At 50.5% G+C, this 18,763-nt stretch overlaps 1 protein-coding gene across 4 annotated transcripts; it reads right to left on the bottom strand.

The window, feature by feature from the left end:
• Window positions 1–77: 77 nt before the first annotated feature.
• On the bottom strand, window positions 78–12,253 carry eif4h (eukaryotic translation initiation factor 4h). 4 transcript variants are annotated; one of them, XM_080521386.1, is made up of 8 exons: window positions 12,107–12,253; window positions 5,197–5,384; window positions 5,057–5,121; window positions 4,869–4,965; window positions 2,857–2,949; window positions 1,221–1,385; window positions 530–645; window positions 78–408 (listed from the first exon to the last, which is right to left on the bottom strand). In XM_080521386.1, the coding sequence occupies exons 1-8, from the start codon at window positions 12,169–12,171 to the stop codon at window positions 349–351; spliced, it is 849 nt and encodes a 282-aa protein (XP_080377512.1). In that variant the 5' UTR covers window positions 12,172–12,253; the 3' UTR covers window positions 78–348. The 4 variants fall into 4 exon arrangements, with proteins under 4 accessions (XP_080377512.1, XP_080377513.1, XP_080377514.1 ...); XM_080521387.1 differs by having other exon boundaries at window positions 4,875–4,965; XM_080521388.1 differs by lacking the exon at window positions 2,857–2,949.
• Between the last annotated feature and the right edge of the window lie 6,510 nt (window positions 12,254–18,763).

Below are 18,763 nucleotides of genomic sequence, written 5' to 3'. Positions count from 1 at the left end.
GTAGAAAAACACCTTTTTACACAAAGAAACAGGAAACGTTGAAGTTGCAGGAGAAACGAAGACAAACGAGGCCGAAGCAGAAGCGCTCATCTTTATTCTTTGATGTGGGTGGAGTCTGAAGCGCCTCCACCCGTTATTGCCATGAACAGTGGAAGAGAACCGGGCTAGACGCCGTTGGGTGGAGCTCGTCGGGGGAGGGGGGGGCAGGGGGGAGGGGGGGGGACATGACCAGGAAAGACAAACACAAGGTGTGAAGACCACGCGCCGGCCCGCCATAGACCTGGTCCTGAAACCCGGGACCCGGACCTGGAGCTCAAATCAAACGTGGCTGGCTCCGCCCCCCCCCCCTCACTGCTCGTCCTCCACGGGGGCGCCGCCGGGGGCTCGCGCCGCTTTCTGCTCCGGGGTCTTCAGGGGACGGGGGACAAGAAGAGAAACCACGTCAGTCCTGATCCTCCAGTCACCCTGCAGAACCTGCAGAACCCCCCCCCCACCCTGCAGAACCCCCCCCCCCCCCCAGGGTGCTCACCTCCTCTCGTGGCTTGGCCCCTCCAAAGATGGCGGAGTTGGGGTTGGCCACCTGGTTGAGGGGCTCCGAGACGGTGCGAGGCTTCAGCTGCAGTCTGGGCCGCTGGGCGCGCTCCGCTGGACGGGGGACAGAAGGTGGAGGGACAGATGGACAGAGGGTGGAGGGACGGGGGGCAGAGGGTGGAGGGACGGGGGGACAGAGGGTGGAGGGACGGGGGGACAGAGGGTGGTGGAGGGACGGGGGGACAGAGGGTGGAGGGACGGGGGACAGAAGGTGGAGGGACGGGGACAGACAGACAAAGTGAGCTACTTCTCACTCAAAACATCCAAACTGACAAAATTCTGATTCTCATCAGACTTCACTTCCACACAGGAACTGTGAAAGAAATGTCAAAATAAAAGCACCAGGCTGGATTGGTATTACAGTGACTGTCAAAATAAAAGCACCAAGCTGGATTGGTATTACAGAGACTGTCAAAATAAAAGCACCAAGCTGGATTGGTACTACGGTGACTGTCAAAATAAAAGCACCAGGTCCAGGAGAACATAGACAGAGTTGTGACATCACGGAGGAAGCCTTGTTGTGATTGGCTCTACTGAGCATGTGCAGAACTGTGGTTACTGGGGTCAGCAGGACCAGCGTTTCCATGGAGACGAACTGAAGTGTCAAGTTATGTTTTCAGAGAACTGACCTTCAGACGGCTCCCTGAAGTCTGTGGCCCCCCCACGGGGGTTCCCCTCTCTGAAGCGCCCCCCTGCCGTGCCACCTCCTGCTCTGGTGTCACCCCTTCTGTCGCCAGGGCGACCGCCGTCACCTCGACTCCGCCCCCCCACGTAGTCGTCGGAGCCACGGAAACCTGTGGAAATGGACAGGTGAGTAACAAGCATGATGGGACACACTCTCAGGGGGCGGGGCCAGACTCTAGTTCAGGGGCGGGGCCAGACTCTAGTTCAGGGGGCGAGGCCAGACTCTAGTTCAAGTGTCGTCTCAGGGGGCGGGGCCAGACTCTAGTTCAGGGGGCGGGGCCAGACTCTAGTTCAAGTGTCGTCTCAGGGGGCAGGGCCAGACTCTAGTTCAGGGGGCGGGGCCAGACTAGTTCAGGTGTCGTCTCAGGGGGCGGAGCCAGACTCTAGTTCAGGGGGCGGGGCCAGGATCTAGTTCAAGTGTCATCTCAGGGGGCGGGGCCAGACTCTAGTTCAGGGGGCGGGGCCAGACTCTAGTCCAGGGGGCGGGGCCATACTCTAGTTCAGGCGTCGTCGCAGGGGGCTGAGCCATACTCTAGTCCAGGGGGCGGGGCCATACTCTAGTTCAGGCGTCGTCGCAGGGGGCTGAGCCAGACTCTAGTCCAGGGGGCGGGGCCATACTCTAGTCCAGGGGGCGGGGCCTTACTTTAGTCCAGGGGGCGGGGCCATACTCTAGTTCAGGCGTCGTCGCAGGGGGCTGAGCCATATTCTAGTCCAGGGGGCGGGACCATACTCTAGTTCAGGTGTCTTCTCAGGGGGCGGGGCCATATTCTAGTTCAGGGGCGGGGCCATACTCTAGTCCAGGGGGCGGAGCCATACTCTAGTTCAGGTGTCATTTCAGGGGCGGGGCCATACTCTAGTTCAGGCGTCGTCGCAGGGGGCTGAGCCAGACTCTAGTCCAGGGGGTGGGACTATACTCTAGTTCAGGTGTCGTCTCAGGGGGCGGGGCCATACTCTAGTCCAGGGGGCGGGGCCATACTCTAGTTCAGGGGCGGGGCCTTACTCTAGTCCAGGGGGCGGGGCCATACTCTAGTTCAGGGGCGGGGCCTTACTCTAGTCCAGGGGGCGGGGCCATACTCTAGTTCAGGCGTCGTCGCAGGGGGCTGAGCCAGACTCTAGCCCAGGGGGTGGGACTATACTCTAGTTCAGGTGTCGTCTCAGGGGGCGGGGCCATACTCTAGCTCAGGGGCGGGGGCCATACTCTAGTCCAGGGGGCGGGGCCATACTCTAGTTCAGGCGTCGTCGCAGGGGGCTGAGCCATATTCTAGTCCAGGGGGCGGGACCATACTCTAGTTCAGGTGTCTTCTCAGGGGCGGGGCCATATTCTAGTTCAGGGGCGGGGCCATACTCTAGTCCAGGGGGCGGAGCCATACTCTAGTTCAGGTGTGCTGTTTCAGGGGGCGGAGCCACATACTGGTTCAGGTGCATTACTCTTGAGGTGGCAGGGCCACCTGAGGTCCAGGTGGGTTCTGTTGAGACTGACCACACCTGGACCTGGACCGTCTCCTGACCTCTGACTCAACCTGTCAATCATCTCCCACTCAAGTTCTGCAGGCCTCTGATTGGCCAGCTGTCTGACCACACCTCCTCCCTGCTGATCGTAGAAGTCGTCCTTGGACTCGTGTCCTCCTCCTCCTCCTCCTCCTCCTCCTCCTCCTCCTCGGGGACCTCCTCGTCCTGCAGAGGACAGGAGTGGGGGTGGGGGGTTTAGCCAGGGGGCAGCAGCACTGCAGAGGCGGAGCTTGTTAGTCATCCATCAGCCAATCAGATATTAGAGACGGGGCAGCTGGAGGTCAAAGGTCAAGAGGCAGGGACCCCACAGTGAGAAGGAAAGGGGCGGGGCTTAGGAGGAGGGGGGAGGAGTCTTCGTCCTCTGTGTTAGAAAGCACCTGAAGACAGGTGGTATGGGACAGAGGAGGACAGGACAGAGGAGGACAGGAGAAGACAGAAGTCAAGAGAGGACAGAGGAAGACGGGAGAGGACAGAGGAGGACTGGAGAGGAAGATGGGAGAGGAGGACTGGAGAGGACAGAGGAGGACTGGACAGGACAGAGGAGGACGGGAGAGGAAGACTGGAGAGGACAGAGGAAGACGGTAGAGGACAGAGGAGGACGGGAGAGGACAGGAGAAGACAGGAGAGGACAGAGGAAGACAAGAGAAGACAGTGGAGGACAGGAGAGGACTGAGAGGACAGAGGAAGACAGAAGAGGACAGAGGAAGACGGTGACAACACCGATCCTCTATGTTTCATTTACATATCATTGACATTGTTGTCGTCCACATCACGTCCACCTGGTCCACGTCAGTCCACCTGGTCCACGTCAGTCTACCTGGTCCACGTCACGTCCACCTGCTCCACGTCACGTCCACCTGCTCCACGTCAGTCTACCTGGTCCACGTCACGTCCACCTGCTCCACGTCAGTCCACCTGGTCCACGTCACGTCCACCTGCTCCACGTCACGTCCACCTGGTCCACCTGGTCCACTTCAGTCCACCTGGTCCTTGTCACGTCACGTCCACCTGGTCCACGTCAGTCTACCCGGTCCACGTCACGTCCACCTGGTCCTTGTCACGTCACGTCCACCTGGTCCACTTCAGTCCACCTGGTCCTTGTCACATCACGTCCACGTCACGTCCACCTGGTGCACTTCAGGTCCACGTCACGTCCACTTCACATCCACCTGGTCCACTTCAGTCCACCTGGTCCTTGTCACGTCACGTCCACCTGGTCCTTGTCACGTCACGTCCACGTCAGTCTACCCGGTCCACGTCACGTCCACCTGGTCCACGTCACGTCCACCCGGTCCACATCACGTATACCTGGTCCACGTCAGTCCACCTGGTCCTTGTCACGTCACGTCCACCTGGTCCACGTCAGTTCACCCGGCCCACGTCACGTCCACCCGGTCCACATCACGTCCACCTGGTCCACGTCACGTCCACCTGGTCCACGTCACGTCCACCTGGTCCACGTCACGTCCACCTGGTCCACGTCAGTCTACCCGGTCCACGTCAGTCTACCCGGTCCACGTCACGTCACGTCCACCTGGTCCACTTCAGTCCACCTGGTCCTTGTCACGTCACGTCCACCTGGTCCACTTCAGTCCACCCGGTCCACGTCAGTCCACCTGGTCCTTGTCACGTCACGTCCACCTGGTCCACCTGGTCCTTGTCACGTCCACCTGGTCCACGTCACGTCCACCCGGTCCACGTCACGTCCACCTGGTCCACGTCAGTCCACCTGGTCTTTGTCACGTCATGTCCACGTCAGTCTACCCGGCCCACGTCACGTCCACCTGGTCCACGTCAGTCCACCTGGTCCACATCAGGTCCACGTCACGTCCACCTGGTCCACTTCAGTCCACGTCACGTCCACCTGGTCCACATCAGGTCCACCTGGTCCGGGTCACATCCACCTGGTCCACTTCAGTCCACCTGGTCCTTGTCACGTCACGTTCACCTGGTCCAGGTCACGTCCACCTGGTCCACGTCACGTCCACCTGGTCCACGTCAGTCCACCTGGTCCACGTCAGTCCACCTGGTCCACGTCAGTCCACCTGGTCCAGGTCCGTCCACCTGGTCCAGGTCGTCCGTACCTCTACCTTCGTCTTTCCTGAAGCCGAAGCCTCCGCCGCCTCGTTCCTGCTTCCTGCCCTCTGCGATGTCCACCCTCAGTGACCTCTCACCCAACAGCTGTGGGGGGAGGAGGAGAGGGGGGTCAGGGTAGGTCAGAGGTCAGGGGAGCAGTGAGGTCACCAGGGGTCAGTGAGAGAGTCATACTCACAGCGCCGTCGTACGTCAGAGCTTCCTTCAGAGACTCCAGGTCGTCAAACTCCACATAGCAGAACCCTGGAAGGAAGCACAGGTCAGAGCGCCGCCTGCAGGAGGGACGCCCCCCCCCCCCCCCCCGCCACCGGCCCTGACCTTTGAACTTGTCCGTCTCCTTGTCCCGGACCAGGCGGACGCTGCGCAGGCTGAGCTCTTTGAAGATGATGTCGATGTCGCCCTGCACCGTGTTGAAGGGAAGGTTCCCTACGTAGGCCGTGTAGGGGGGGTCTGAGGGGAGCTCCTTCTGCTTCCTGGGGCCCCCGGGGCCACCTCCACCTCGGGGCCTGGGGGGGGAGGAGGGGGAGACAGAACATTTAACTGTTAACACACCTTAACAAGGACCACCTGCCCCACGAGGACATCCTGCCCCACGAGGACCACCTGCCCCACGAGGACCCCCTGTCCCACGAAGACATCCTGCCCCACGAGGACCACCTGCCCCACGAAGACATCCTGCCCCACGAAGACATCCTGTCCTATGAGGACCACCTGCCCCACGAGGACCACCTGCCCCACGAGGACATCCTGCCTCACGAGGACCACTTGTCCCACGAAGACCACCTGCCCCACGAAGACCACCTGCCCCACGAGGACATCCTGCCCCACGAGGACCACCTGCCCCACGAGGACCCCCTGTCCCACGAGGACATCCTGCCCCACGAGGACCACCTGCCCCACGAAGACATCCTGCCCCACGAAGACATCCTGTCCTATGAGGACCACCTGCCCCACGAAGACATCCTGCCCCACGAGGACATCCTGCCTCACGAGGACATCCTGCCTCACGAGGACATCCTGCCTCACGAGGACCACTTGTCCCACGAGGACATTCTGCCCCACGAAGACAACTCTGACAAAGACCGGATTATTGGAACTTTGAGACGTTGTGATGTCATCGCGAGTTAGAGATGGTCAGTGAAGCTCCTCCCCCTCTGACCCTCCATCATCCTCACTGTAGGTCTGTACTGTGGTGGATCACCACTGCATCCTCACTGCATCTATACTCAGCTATACTGCATCCACACTGTATCTATACTGCATCCATACTCATCTATACTGCAGCTATACTGCATCCTCATTGCATCTATACTGCATCCATACTGCATCCTCACTTCATCTATACTACATCCTCACTGCATCTATACTGCATCCTCACTGTATCTATACTGCATCCTCACTATATCTATACTGCATCCTCACTTCATCTATACTACATCCTCACTGCATCCTCACTGTATCTATACTGCATCCATACTCAGCTATACTGCATCCTCATTGCATCTATACTGCATCCATACTCATCTATACTGCATCCATACTCATCTATACTGCATCCATACTCATCTATACTGCATCCTCATTGCATCTATACTCATCTATACTGCATCCTCACTGCATCTATACTGCATCCTCACTGCATCCTCACTTCATCTATACTACATCCTCACTGCATCTATACTGCATCCTCACTGTATCTATACTGCATCCTCACTTCATCTATACTACATCCTCACTGCATCCTCACTGTATCTATACTGCATCCTCACTGTATCTATACTGCATCCATACTCAGCTATACTGCATCCTCATTGCATCTATACTGCATCCATACTCATCTATACTGCATCCATACTCATCTATACTGCATCCATACTCATCTATACTGCATCCTCATTGCATCTATACTCATCTATACTGCATCCTCACTGCATCTATACTGCATCTATACTGCATCCATACTCATCTATACTGCAGCTATACTGCATCCTCACTGCATCTATACTGCATCCATACTCATCTATACTGCAGCTATACTGCAGCTATACTGCATCCATACTCATCTATACTGCAGCTATACTGCATCCTCACTGCATCCATACTCATCTATACTGCATCGTCACTGCATCTATACTCAGCAACACTGCATCCATACTGCATCCTCACTGCATCTACACTGCATCATCACTGCATCTATACTCAGCTATACTGCATCCATACCGCATCCTCACGGTATCCTCACTGCATCTATACTGTATCCTCACTGCATCTATACTGTATCCTCACTGCATCTATACTGTATCCGTACTGCATCTATACCGCATCCGTACTGCATCTATACCGCATCCTCACTGTATCTATACCGCATCCTCACTTCATCTATACTGCATCCTCACTGTATCTATACTGCATCCTCACTGTATCTATACTGCATCCTCACTGTATCTATACTGCATCCTCACTGTATCTATACTGCATCCTCACTGCATCTATACTGCATCCATACTCATCTATACTGCATCCTCACTGCATCTATACTGCATCCATACTCGTCTATACTGCATCCACACTGCATCTATACTGCATCCATACTCATCTATACTGCATCCATACTCATCTATACTGCATCCATACTCATCTATACTGCATCCATACTCATCTATACTGCAGCTATACTGCATCCTCACTGCATCTATACTGCATCCATACTCATCTATACTGCAGCTATACTGCATCCTCACTGCATCCATACTCATCTATACTGCAGCTATACTGCATCCTCACTGCATCCATACTCATCTATACTGCATCGTCACTGCATCTATACTCAGCAACACTGCATCCATACCGCATCCTCACTGCATCTACACTGCAGCTATACTGCATCATCACTGCATCTATACTGCATCATCACTGCATCTATACTCAGCTATACTGCATCCATACCGCATCCTCACGGTATCCTCACTGCATCTATACTGCATCCTCACTGCATCTATACTGTATCCTCACTGCATCTATACTGTATCCGTACTGCATCTATACCGCATCCTCACTGCATCTATACTGCATCCATACTCAGCTATACTGCATCCTCATTGCATCTATACTGCATCCATACTCATCTATACTGCATCCTCATTGCATCTATACTGCATCCATACTCATCTATACTGCAGCTATACTGCATCCTCACTGCATCTATACTGCATCCATACTCATCTATACTGCATCCATACTCATCTATACTGCATCCTCATTGCATCTATACCGCATCCTCACTGCATCTATACTGCATCCTCACTGCATCTATACTGCATCCATACTCAGCTATACTGCATCCTCATTGCATCTATACTGCATCCATACTCATCTATACTGCATCCTCACTGTATCTATACTGCATCCTCACTGTATCTATACTGCATCCTCACTTCATCTATACTACATCCTCACTGCATCCTCACTGTATCTATACTGCATCCTCACTGTATCTATACTGCATCCATACTCAGCTATACTGCATCCTCATTGCATCTATACTGCATCCATACTCATCTATACTGCATCCATACTCATCTATACTGCATCCATACTCATCTATACTGCATCCTCATTGCATCTATACTCATCTATACTGCATCCTCACTGCATCTATACTGCATCCTCACTGCATCCTCACTTCATCTATACTACATCCTCACTGCATCTATACTGCATCCTCACTGTATCTATACTGCATCCTCACTTCATCTATACTACATCCTCACTGCATCCTCACTGTATCTATACTGCATCCTCACTGTATCTATACTGCATCCATACTCAGCTATACTGCATCCTCATTGCATCTATACTGCATCCATACTCATCTATACTGCATCCATACTCATCTATACTGCATCCATACTCATCTATACTGCATCCTCATTGCATCTATACTCATCTATACTGCATCCTCACTGCATCTATACTGCATCCATACTCATCTATACTGCAGCTATACTGCATCCTCACTGCATCCATACTCATCTATACTGCATCGTCACTGCATCTATACTCAGCAACACTGCATCCATACTGCATCTACACTGCATCATCACTGCATCTATACTCAGCTATACTGCATCCATACCGCATCCTCACTGCATCTATACTGTATCCTCACTGCATCTATACTGTATCCTCACTGCATCTATACTGTATCCGTACTGCATCTATACCGCATCCGTACTGCATCTATACCGCATCCTCACTGTATCTATACTGCATCCTCACTTCATCTATACTGCATCCTCACTGCATCCTCACTGTATCTATACTGCATCCTCACTGTATCTATACTGCATCCTCACTGCATCTATACTGCATCCATACTCATCTATACTGCATCCTCACTGCATCTATACTGCATCCATACTCGTCTATACTGCATCCACACTGCATCTATACTGCATCCATACTCATCTATACTGCATCCATACTCATCTATACTGCATCCATACTCATCTATACTGCAGCTATACTGCATCCTCACTGCATCTATACTGCATCCATACTCATCTATACTGCAGCTATACTGCATCCTCACTGCATCCATACTCATCTATACTGCAGCTATACTGCATCATCACTGCATCCATACTCATCTATACTGCATCGTCACTGCATCTATACTCAGCAACACTGCATCCATACCGCATCCTCACTGCATCTACACTGCAGCTATACTGCATCATCACTGCATCTATACTGCATCATCACTGCATCTATACTCAGCTATACTGCATCCATACCGCATCCTCACGGTATCCTCACTGCATCTATACTGCATCCTCACTGCATCTATACTGTATCCTCACTGCATCTATACTGTATCCGTACTGCATCTATACCGCATCCTCACTGCATCTATACTGCATCCATACTCAGCTATACTGCATCCTCATTGCATCTATACTGCATCCATACTCATCTATACTGCATCCTCATTGCATCTATACTGCATCCATACTCATCTATACTGCAGCTATACTGCATCCTCACTGCATCTATACTGCATCCTCACTGCATCCATACTCATCTATACTGCATCCATACTCATCTATACTGCATCCTCATTGCATCTATACCGCATCCTCACTGCATCTATACTGCATCCTCACTGCATCTATACTGCATCCATACTCAGCTATACTGCATCCTCATTGCATCTATACTGCATCCATACTCATCTATACTGCATCCTCATTGCATCTATACTGCATCCATACTCATCTATACTGCAGCTATACTGCATCCTCACTGCATCTATACTGCAGCTATACTGCATCCTCACTGCATCTATACTGCATCCATACTCATCTATACTGCATCCATACTCATCTATACTGCATCCATACTCATCTATACTGCATCCTCATTGCATCTATACTGCATCCTCATTGCATCTATACTCAGCAACACTGCATCCATACCGCATCCTCACTGCATCTATACTGCATCCTCACTGCATCTATACTGTATCATCACTGCATCTATACTGTATCCTTACTGCATCTATACCGCATCCTCACTGCATCTATACTGCACCCTCACTGCATCTATACCGCATCCTTACTGCATCTATACCACATCTATACGGTATCCTCACTGCATCTATACTGTATCCTTACTGCATCTATACCGCATCCTCACTGCATCTATACTGCATCCTCACTGCATCTATACCGCATCCTCACTGCATCTATACTGTATCCTCACTGCATCTATACTGCATCCTCACTGCATCTATACTGCATCCTCACTGCATCTATACTGCACCCTCACTGCATCTATACTGTATCCTCACTGCATCTATACTGCACCCTCACTGCATCTATACTGTATCCTCACTGCATCTATACTGTATCCTCACTGCATCTATACTGCACCCTCACTGCATCTATACTGCACCCTCACTGCATCTATACTGTATCTACACTGCATCTATACTGCATCCTCACTGCTTTGGGCGATCCGTAACCAGTCCCTGTTCCTCCTGGACAATGGAGGTCCTGGTCCTGGTCCTGGAGGACTACCTCGACAGGGAACCTCACTGGTCCAGGACTTATAATCCTGGTCAGCTTTTCTAGAAATCCTGTTGTTGTTGTTTAGGTCGGGCTGGAGGGACAGACGGGCTGGAGGGGACAGGCGGGCTGGAGGGGACAGGCGGGCTGGAGGGGACAGGCGGGCTGGAGGGACAGACGGGCTGGAGGGACAGACGGGCTGGAGAGACAGACGGGCTGGAGAGACAGACGGGCTGGAGGGACAGACGGGCTGGAGAGACAGACGGGCTGGAGAGACAGACGGGCTGGAGAGACAGACGGGCTGGAGGGGACAGACGGGCTGGAGAGACAGACGGGCTGGAGAGACAGACGGGCTGGAGGGGACAGACGGGCTGGAGGGGACAGACGGGCTGGTTCAGGTGCAACTTGCTGGTTCTTCTTGGACGAGGAGGTTCTAACATGTGATTTGGCTGGAAACTGATCTGATCTGGCAACCCTCATGGACCAGACTTTCTGAGGATGGTTCTCTCTCTCACACACACACACACACACACACACACACACACACACACACACACACACACACACACACACACACACACACACACACACACACACACACACACACACGGTGACGCAGGAGGCTGTAAACACCACTGACGGTTCCCTGCAGAGGTTTTAATAAGCGGAGCTCCGTCAGTTCTGCTCTCCATCACCCGTGAACCTCCACCCTGACCCGGTGCTGCACCTCCAGACCGCCTCCCTCCACCCTGCTGCACCGCCCAGCGGCCCGACCGCCCCCACCACCCTCCCCTCCCGCTCCACCTGCAGCCTCATGCTGCAGCGGCCATGCGGGCGGTGGCGGCCGCAGCCCGGCAGCCGCAGCCCGGCGGGGCTCTGGCTCTGTCGCCACCACATGGCTGCGAGCCCCCCCCCGCAACCGCCGCCCGGAGTTGGTTAGCTCAATGCTACATGCCGGCCTCGGGGCTCCGCGGCCCTCGGTGTTTCCGAGCCGCTGCTTCCGGCCGCGTCGCGTCGCCGCACGGCCGGCCCGGAAAGCACGAGCCGCATGGAGCCCGCGGGGCCCCGGCCGGCGGGCTCCCGGGCCGCGACGAGAATCGGCGCGCCGCTCCGCCGCGACCCGTCGACGGCGGCGCGCGGCGGCCCGGGAGAACACTCACCCTCTGCCGCTGCCGAAGCTGCCGTAGGCCCGGTCCCGCTCGTCGAAGCCCTCGTAGTCCGCCATTACTGCTGCTGTGTGGAGGAGGAGGTCCTTCACGTCACGCAGAGCCGGTTTAGCTGCCCGCGCAGCGCCGCAACGAAAATACCGCTGACTCTATTGAGCTTTAGTGGAACTTCTAGTGACGTCATCCTGAGTCGTTTTCAAACATGCTGCCACAGATTGTGTTTGGGTAGGTTGTTTGTAGGAGGAGTGTGACGTCATTCAGGGCTTCACATGCTCAGAAAAGAGAAATAAACACACACACACGCACACACACACACACACACACACACACACACTCCACAAGCCCAACACCTCGTATCAGAATATAGAAGTGACGTCATGAACGTCCGGCCCTGATGATCCAGGACCACATGAGAGGCGCCACAGCCGAGACGCTTTGGGGGCCCCCGCCCCCCCACAGGGACCCCCACCCTCCCACAGGGACCCCCACACCTCTAGAGGTGGACTAGAGCTGAACTAGAATTGGACTAGAATTGGACTTGAAGTGAACTAGAATTGGGCCAGAAGTGAACTTGATTTGGACTAGAAGTGGACTAGAGGTGGACTAGAAGTGGACTGGAGGTGGACTAGAAGTGGACTAGAGGTGGACTAGAAGTGGACTGGAGGTGGAGTAGAGGTGGACTAGAACTGAACTAGAATTGGACTAGAAGTGGAGTAGAGGTGGACTAGAATTGGACTAGAAGTTAACTTGATTTGGACTAGAGGTGGACTAGAACTGAACTAGAAGTTAACTTGATTTGGACTAGAAGTGGACTGGAGGTGGACTAGAGGTGGACTAGAAGTGGACTGGAGGTGGAGTAGAGGTGGACTAGAATTGGACTAGAAGTTAACTTGATTTGGACTAGAGGTGGACTAGAACTGAACTAGAAGTTAACTTGATTTGGACTAGAAGTGGACTAGAGGTGGACTAGAAGTGGACTAGAAGTGAACTTGATTTGGACTAGAATTGGACTAGAAGTGAACTTGATTTTGACTAGAAGTGGACTGGAGTTGGACAAGAATTGGACTAGAATTGGACTAGAAGTGGATTAAAATTGGACTATAACTGAACTACAAGTGGGCTAGACCTGAACTAGAATTGGACTAGAAGTTAACTTGATTTGGACTAGAGGTGGACTAGAACTGAACTAGAAGTTAACTTGATTTGGACTAGAAGTGGACTAGAAGTTAACTTGATTTGGACTAGAGGTGGACTAGAACTGAACTAGAAGTTAACTTGATTTGGACTAGAAGTGGACTAGAGGTGGACTAGAAGTGGACTAGAAGTGAACTTGATTTGGACTAGAATTGGACTAGAAGTGAACTTGATTTTGACTAGAAGTGGACTGGAGTTGGACAAGAATTGGACTAGAATTGGACTAGAAGTGGATTAAAATTGGACTATAACTGAACTACAAGTGGGCTAGACCTGAACTAGAATTGGACTAGAAGTTAACTTGATTTGGACTAGAGGTGGACTAGAACTGAACTAGAAGTTAACTTGATTTGGACTAGAAGTGGACTAGAAGTTAACTTGATTTGGACTAGAGGTGGACTAGAATTGGACTAGAAGTGAACTTGATTTTGACTAGAAGTGGACTGGAGTTGGACTAGAATTGGACTAGAAGTGGATTAAAATTGGACTATAACTGAACTACAAGTGGGCTAGACCTGAACTAGAATTGGACTATAAGTTAACTTGATTTGGACTAGAAGTGGACTAGAGGTGGACTAGAACTGAACTAGAAGTTAACTTGATTTGGACTAGAAGTGGACTATAGGTGGACTAGAAGTGGACTAGAATTGGACTAGAACTGAACTAGAATTGGACTAGAAGTGAACTTGATTTTGACTAGAAGTGGACTAGAGTTGGACTAAAATTTGACTAGAATTGGACTTTAAGTGAACGAGAATTGGGCCAGAAGTGGAATAGAGGTGGACTAGAAGTGGACTAGAAGTTAACTAGAATTGGACTAGAAATGGATTAAAATTGGACTAGAACTGAACTACAAGTGGGCTAGACCTGAACTAGAATTGGATTAGAAGTGAACTAGAAGTGAACTTGAATTGGACTAGAAGTGGACTAGAGGTGGGATAGAAGTGGACTAGAACTGAACTAGAAGTGGACTAGAGGTGGAATAGAAGTGGGGTAGAAGTGGACTAGAACTGAACTTGATTTGGAGTAGAGGTGGACTAGAACTGAACTAGAAGTTAACTTGATTTGGACTAGAAGTTGACTATAGGTGGACTAGAATTGGACTAGAACTGAACTAGAATTGGACTAGAAGTGAACTTGATTTTGACTAGAAGTGGACTGGAGTTGGACTAGAATTTGACTAGAATTGGACGAGAAGTGGATTAAAATTGGACTATAACTGAACTACAAGTGGGCTAGACCTGAACTAGAATTGGACTAGAAGTTAACTTGATTTGGACTAGAAGTGGACTAGAGGTGGACTAGAACTGAACTAGAAGTTAACTTGATTTAGACTAGAAGTGGACTATAGGTGGACTAGAAGTGGACTAGAATTGGACTAGAACTGAACTAGAATTGGACTAGAAGTGAACTTGATTTTGACTAGAAGTGGACTAGAGTTGGACTAAAATTTGACTAGAATTGGACTTTAAGTGAACTAGAATTGGGCCAGAAGTGGAATAGAGGTGGACTAGAAGTGGACTAGAAGTTAACTAGAATTGGACTAGAAGTGGATTAAAATTGGACTAGAACTGAACTACAAGTGGGCTAGACCTGAACTAGAATTGGACTAGAAGTGAACTAGAAGTGAACTTGAATTGGACTAGAAGTGGACTAGAGGTGGGATAGAAGTGGACTAGAACTGAACTAGAAGTGGACTAGAGGTGGAATAGAAGTGGGGTAGAAGTGGACGAGAACTGAACTTGATTTGGACTAGAGGTGGACTAGAACTGAACTAGAAGTTAACTTGATTTGGACTAGAAGTGGACTATAGGTGGACTAGAATTGGACTAGAACTGAACTAGAATTGGACTAGAAGTGAACTTGATTTTGACTAGAAGTGGACTGGAGTTGGACTAGAATTTGACTAGAATTGGACGAGAAGTGGATTAAAATTGGACTATAACTGAACTACAAGTGGGCTAGACCTGAACTAGAATTGGACTAGAAGTTAACTTGATTTGGACTAGAAGTGGACTAGAGGTGGACTAGAACTGAACTAGAAGTTAACTTGATTTGGAGTAGAAGTGGACTATAGGTGGACTAGAAGTGGACTAGAATTGGACTAGAACGTAACTAGAATTGGACTAGAAGTGAACTTGATTTTGACTAGAAGTGGACTAGAGTTGGACTAGAATTTGACTAGAATTGGACTTTAAGTGAACTAGAATTGGGCCAGAAGTGGAATAGAGGTGGACTAGAAGTGGACTAGAAGTTAACTAGAATTGGACTAGAAGTGGATTAAAATTGGACTAGAACTGAACTACAAGTGGGCTAGACCTGAACTAGAATTGGACTAGAAGTGAACTAGAAGTGAACTTGAATTGGACTAGAAGTGGACTAGAGGTGGGATAGAAGTGGACTAGAACTGAACTAGAAGTGGACTAGAGGTGGAATAGAAGTGGGGTAGAAGTGGACGAGAACTGAACTTGATTTGGACTAGAGGTGGACTAGAACTGAACTAGAAGTTAACTTGATTTGGACTAGAAGTGGACTATAGGTGGACTAGAATTGGACTAGAACTGAACTAGAATTGGACTAGAAGTGAACTTGATTTTGACTAGAAGTGGACTGGAGTTGGACTAGAATTTGACTAGAATTGGACGAGAAGTGGATTAAAATTGGACTATAACTGAACTACAAGTGGGCTAGACCTGAACTAGAATTGGACTAGAAGTTAACTTGATTTGGACTAGAAGTGGACTAGAGGTGGACTAGAACTGAACTAGAAGTTAACTTGATTTGGAGTAGAAGTGGACTATAGGTGGACTAGAAGTGGACTAGAATTGGACTAGAACGTAACTAGAATTGGACTAGAAGTGAACTTGATTTTGACTAGAAGTGGACTAGAGTTGGACTAGAATTTGACTAGAATTGGACTTTAAGTGAACTAGAATTGGGCCAGAAGTGGAATAGAGGTGGACTAGAAGTGAACTAGAATTGGACTAGAAGTGGATTAAAATTGGACTAGAACTGAACTACAAGTGGGCTAGACCTGAACTAGAATTGGACTAGAAGTGAACTAGAAGTGAACTTGAATTGGACTAGAAGTGGACTAGAGGTGGGATAGAAGTGGACTAGAACTGAACTAGAAGTGGACTAGAGGTGGAATAGAAGTGGGGTAGAAGTGGACTAGAACTGAACTAGAATTGGACTAGAAGTGGACTAGAGGTGGAATGGAAGTCGGATAGAAGTGGACTAGAACTGAACTAGAATTGGACTAGAGGTGGACTAGAAGTAGACTAGAGGTGACTAGAGGTGGACTAGAAGTGGACTAGAAGTGGATTGGAGATGGACTAGAAGTGGACTAGAACTGAACTAGAAGTGGACTAGAAGTGGATTGGAGGTGGACTAGAAGTGGACGAGAACTGAACTAGAAGTGGACTAGAAGTGGACTAGAGGTGGACTAGAAGTGGACTAGAACTGAACTCGAAGTGGACTAGAGGTGGACTAGAGGTGGACTAGAACTGAACTATAAGTGGACTAGAGGTGGACTAGAAGGGGACCAGAAGTGGACTAGAGGTGGACCAGAAGTGGACTAGATGTGGACTAGAACTGAAATAGAAGTGGACTCGAAGTGGATTGGAGGTGGACTAGAACTGAACTAGAAGTGGACTAGAACTGAACTAGAAGTGGACTAGAAGTGGACTAGAGGTGGACTAGAAGTGGACTAGAGGTGGACTAGAAGTGGACTAGAGGTGGACTACAACTGAACTAGAAGTGGACTAGAGGTGGACTAGAACTGAACTAGAAGTGGACTAGAGGTGGATTAGAAGTGGACTAGAACTGAACTAGAGGTGGACTAGAGGTGGAATAGAAGTTGGATAGAAGTGGACTAGAACTGAACTAGAATTGGACTAGAGGTGGACTAGAAGTAGACTAGAGGTGGACTAGAGGTGGACTAGAAGTGGACTAGAAGTGGACTAGAAGTGGATTGGAGGTGGACTAGAAGTGGACTAGAACTGAACTAGAACTGAACTAGAAGTGGATTGGAGGTGGACTAGATGTGGACTAGAGGTGGACTAGAAGTGGACTAGAACTGAACTAGAGGTGGACTAGAGGTGGACCAGAAGTGGACTAGAGGTGGACTAGAACTGAAATAGAAGTGGACTAGAAGTGGATTGGAGGTGGACTAGAACTGAACTAGAAGTGGACTAGAAGTGGACTAGAGGTGGACTAGAAGTGGACTAGAAGTGGACTAGAACTGAACTAGAAGTGGACTAGAGGTGGACTAGAGGTGGACTAGAACTGAACTAGAAGTGGACTAGAGGTGCACTAGAACTGAACTAGAAGTGGACTAGAGGTGGACTAGAAGTGGACTAGAACTGAACTAGAGGTGGACTAGAGGTGGAATAGAAGTCGGATAGAAGTGGACTAGAACTGAACTAGAATTGGACTAGAGGTGGACTAGAAGTAGACTAGAGGTGGACTAGAGGTGGACTAGAAGTGGACTAGAAGTGGACTAGAGGTGGACTAGAAGTGGACTAGAAGTGGATTGGAGGTGGACTAGAAGTGGACTAGAACTGAACTAGAACTGAACTAGAAGTGGATTGGAGGTGGACTAGATATGGACTAGAAGTGGACGAGAACTGAACTAGAAGTGGACTAGAAGTGGACTAGAACTGAACTAGAAGTGGACTAGAGGTGGACTAGAACTGAACTATAAGTGGACTAGAGGTGGACTAGAAGTGGACCAGAAGTGGACTACAGGTGGACTAGAAGTGGACCAGAAGTGGACTAGATGTGGACTAGAAGTGGACTAGAAGTTTGACGACGACAGAAAACACTTTGGTTCCAAACAAACTTTATTCACGTCTCAGACAAGATCAGTCACAATATGTTTTATCTCCAAACATTTAATACAAAATACTCTCAGTGCAAATAGTCCAACTGGTAATGGGTCCCAGAGACCTGGTCCCAGAGACCCGGTCCCAGAGACCCGGTGAGGACAGGTGTCCTCTGTTTACAACTTAAAGTGCCGACTCATCGTCCCCAGAAGAGCTGCTGTTCACCAGCATCTGGGCGAGTTGTGTCTCTGGGCTCAGCCCTGTGCTGCAGGAGGCTCCTAGAGCAGTGCATTGTGGGACGCCAGGTGAGCAGGTGGGAGGAGCTCCAGGTGAAGTGCACTTGGTTCAGCTTGAGTCTCATGGTGGACGTTTACAATTGAAACACGAGAAGAATCAGTCGTCTGCAAAATAAAGACTTTCTGTGTTCATCCACTGGACCACAACCCCACCCTCACGTGACCTCTACGTCACCTCCACATGACCTCTACGTCACTTCTACATGACCTCTACGTCACCTCCACATGACTTCTACGTCACCTCTACATGACCTCTACGTCACCTCCACATGACCTCTACGTCACCTCCACATGTAGTCAGACTACAGTCAGAATGAAGTCAGACGACAGCCAGA

This window comes from Blennius ocellaris (assembly GCF_963422515.1).
Source record: "Blennius ocellaris genome assembly, contig: SCAFFOLD_77, whole genome shotgun sequence".
In the NCBI taxonomy this organism is placed as follows: domain Eukaryota; kingdom Metazoa; phylum Chordata; class Actinopteri; order Blenniiformes; family Blenniidae; genus Blennius; species Blennius ocellaris.
The sequence above is the reverse complement of the archived record's forward strand: the minus strand, read 5'-3'. Positions and strand labels throughout refer to the sequence as shown.

What these genes read in the sequence shown, in the direction of transcription:
- eif4h (XM_080521386.1), bottom strand. Translation starts at nt 12,171, where the DNA reads ATGGCGGACTACGAGGGCTTCGACGAGCGGGACCGGGCCTACGGCAGC. An exon ending in AGCTTCGGCAGCGGCAGAGG is followed by an intron (nt 5,385 to 12,106) that starts GTGAGTGTTCTC and finishes CTCCCCCCCCAG; the next exon opens with GCCCCGAGGTGGAGGTGGCC. An exon ending in GGAGACGGACAAGTTCAAAG is followed by an intron (nt 5,122 to 5,196) that starts GTCAGGGCCGGT and finishes GCTTCCTTCCAG; the next exon opens with GGTTCTGCTATGTGGAGTTT.